We start from the raw sequence: 3,022 nt of genomic DNA, 5'->3' as shown, positions 1-3,022 counted from the left end.
TGCAACTGAATGAATGAACTCTGGTCCCATATAGCAAGCCATTTGCAGGGACAAAAGCCTGCTTTCTAGTTTCCCATTGCAAAGACAGCTCAGCAACTATGAATGGGGGCCCAAGGAACACCAGGACTCACCAGGTCAGTCTACACGTTGGCTTTTAAGCCTTCTGAAACAAGCCCAGCAAGTATTCCTTGCTGACAGCTCTGCTTATCTCAGTGAGCAGAGTAAGGCTAGCTCCTTTCCCTCCCATGCTGGGCACTCTACTGCCACCTGCTGAAGTTATGCAATCTATCTCAAAGCAGTAATTCCTAAGCCTTTTGCATCATATACCTTTTGAGAAGCCAATGAAAATCACAGTTCTTTCTCAGAAAAAAAAAAAAAAATGTATTGCAACGCAAACACAAATTTTGAATAGTATTTCAAAAAATTGAAGAGGCCCCTAGAGACCCACCATATAACACTAATGGTAGAATTTGAAGCAAACCAATCTAAAAACTGAGAGTTGTTTTCTTTCTTTTTAAGGAAATGTTCAAACATGCACACAGAGAGAAATGTTCCAGGATCCAGCAGCTATCAATATTCTGCATTCTGGTTTCATCCATTCTCCTTCCAACTTTTAAAGTTTTTGCTTTTGCTAGAATAGTTTAAAGCAAATCAGAGATATCTCTTGATTTCATCTGTAAATACTACAATATATATCAAAGTGGTCAGGACTTTAACACAAGCATTAAACCATTACAACACCCAACAAAATTAATATGACTTCCTTCATATCATCTGGTACACAGACTGTTCAATTTCCTGATTATCTAAGAAATAATCTTCTGACAGTGGCTGCTTATATCTGGATCCAAACAAGGGCCAGCCATTAAATTGGGTTGATATATTTGTAAAGGTAAGAATTCGATTTTACTGTGTGGGTAAAAGCCATATCAATCAGTTATTTGATGGAAGTGGGGAAGGGAGGGAAGGCATGCATGTGGAGAGAGGCAGGAGACTGCATTAATGAAAAAGCATTGCAAAATTTTTTTAATGGAGACTTTTTAGAATTCTTACTTGATCCCTTCAAATCATAAAATAAAATTAGATGACAGTCCAGTTTTCTCTTGACCTCAATGGCCAGTTAAAACTATACATCCAGTAGGTCAGATTTCGCATTTCTTATCTGAATCAATAATAGATAAGTAGTGTGTAGACTACTGAACATTTACATTTGACTTCACTCTTTCTCTTCCTCGAATAGGATAAAATATTATTGGTTATATTAAATAGAAAATCCAAAAGTCCTCAGATATACCCCTGCCTGCTCTGTGGGGACAATGCCGGATTTCTTAGGCGCCATTCACTTTTTGCTGTCTTAATCCCCAAATAGGGGATTTACCAAGGATTTACCTGCTGCCATCCTTGTGCATCCAGCGTTGATGGCTATCATTCACTTTTTTCTCCACCAAAACCACCTCCATGCCTGAACGTGGGTCAGGACCTTGCACTCCCAAAACTAGCTGAGGAGCTGCATGGCTTATAATTTGCCCATCTCTGTATTCAAATTGCTGGTGGCAAAGCTTCTGCAATTTACTCTGCTTTGGAGAATGGCTGAGATAAAGAAAAATCCCATTAGTGGAGAAAAATGTCTCATGCACTTGATGTGCTAGAGATTGCAAGTTCCGTTGGTGAGAGACCCGCCGTGAACCAAATTCACTTATAATGGCAACGCATTATCACTGGGATAGCAGCGATGCTATTTGCCTTGCACTGCCAGGCTGATGTAAAAAGTAAAATTCCGAGTTTATTTTGTAACAGAAATAAATGTTTATCCAAGAGAGTATGAGAAATTCATTAGCAAAGAAAAAAAGAAGTTCAGTTCAAGAGACAATTTAGTTAAAGAGGAAAAAGAAGTAGAAGGGGCCCGTAGCCTCAAAACAGAGAGAAATTATGGAGTTCTGCTTAAACTATGATTGTTTTTATCCTCCATCAACAGTATTCCCGGCAAATAAAATTTCATTCTCCTAGTTTCTCAATCTTCCCTAACAACTCATACAATATCATAGAAGAAAATAATATGCTAATAATTTAATTTAAAGGAATCTCTTAAAGATCTTAAGGGATTAAGCAGGCTTAGTAAACGTATTAACATCACAATGCATCGGCAATTAAGTCTCTACTATGTGCATGGACTAATGCTAACTGTTGAAGTGCCAAAACCACTTAATACATATAAACTGCTATAATGTTTCAAAATGTCTAAAGGTTATGGAACATGCAAATTACTACAGATTCCTGTCATTTCACTGGAACATTGAACAAAAAATAAAAATTAAATTAAAAGGGAAGAAATTGCATTTTGCTGATTTCTTAAAGACATCAGGGCATCTTACATATTTATTCATAAGGTCATTCACACATTTATTCAACAAATATTATAAGCTCTGTGTCAAGTTCTCAAGAGGCAAAGTTAGATGAGCTTATTGTTTTAACGGAAAAGACATATCAGTGAATAAGAAATTAAATTACATGGCTAAAGTGAGAAGGACCTTTCCACTAATACTTACAAATATATCAGTCAAAAGCACAAGAAAAACAGAAATGTGTAATTCAATGTAAACAGAAGCTAACAGTAATGCAAATCCTCAGGAATATTTTTGCCCCAAAAGCGAGCAAATCTAAGACCAGGTAGAAATCTCTAACTGATGTCCCTAGCAACTTTTTACCTGTATTTCTTCTGTAGTTCCACATTTTCAAAGAGATCTTCTCCCATTTTACTTGGTAAACTGTCATCCTCATCAAAGTTACGAGAAGTTTCCTGCCAGGTGTACCTGGGAGGTGTGTGACAAGCCTTCATTCGGAGATGGGCTCTTGCGTGTGAATCTCTATCAAGATTCAGAAACAAATGCAAGTCTAAGAATTCTGATTTATATTCACAGAACTTTCTCTGAGGTGTAGTCTGATCACATCCTGAAGGATATTAGTGGATCTACAAATCATATTTCTGTAATGGTGCTTGACGCTGCAAATCCACATCCTACTA

General features: G+C 37.1%; 1 protein-coding gene across 1 annotated transcript in view; it reads right to left on the bottom strand.

Annotated features, from left to right (window-relative positions):
• The window catches only part of LOC105293743 (doublecortin domain-containing protein 5), an 81,429-nt gene that overhangs the window by 49,802 nt on the left and 28,605 nt on the right, over positions 1 to 3,022 (bottom strand). The window contains exons 8-9 of the mRNA XM_023532091.1: positions 2,706 to 2,864; positions 1,390 to 1,590 (exon numbers count right to left, since the gene is read on the bottom strand). Of these exons, the coding sequence (XP_023387859.1) occupies positions 1,390 to 1,590; positions 2,706 to 2,864 (360 nt within the window). The remainder of the gene's footprint in view (positions 1 to 1,389; positions 1,591 to 2,705; positions 2,865 to 3,022) is intronic.

The sequence above is a fragment of the Pteropus vampyrus genome, unplaced genomic scaffold (genome assembly GCF_000151845.1).
Source record: "Pteropus vampyrus isolate Shadow unplaced genomic scaffold, Pvam_2.0 Scaffold76, whole genome shotgun sequence".
NCBI classification, from domain to species: Eukaryota; Metazoa; Chordata; class Mammalia; order Chiroptera; family Pteropodidae; genus Pteropus; species Pteropus vampyrus.
Note: the sequence above shows the minus strand (reverse complement) of the source record. Positions and strands in the feature narration are given on the sequence as shown.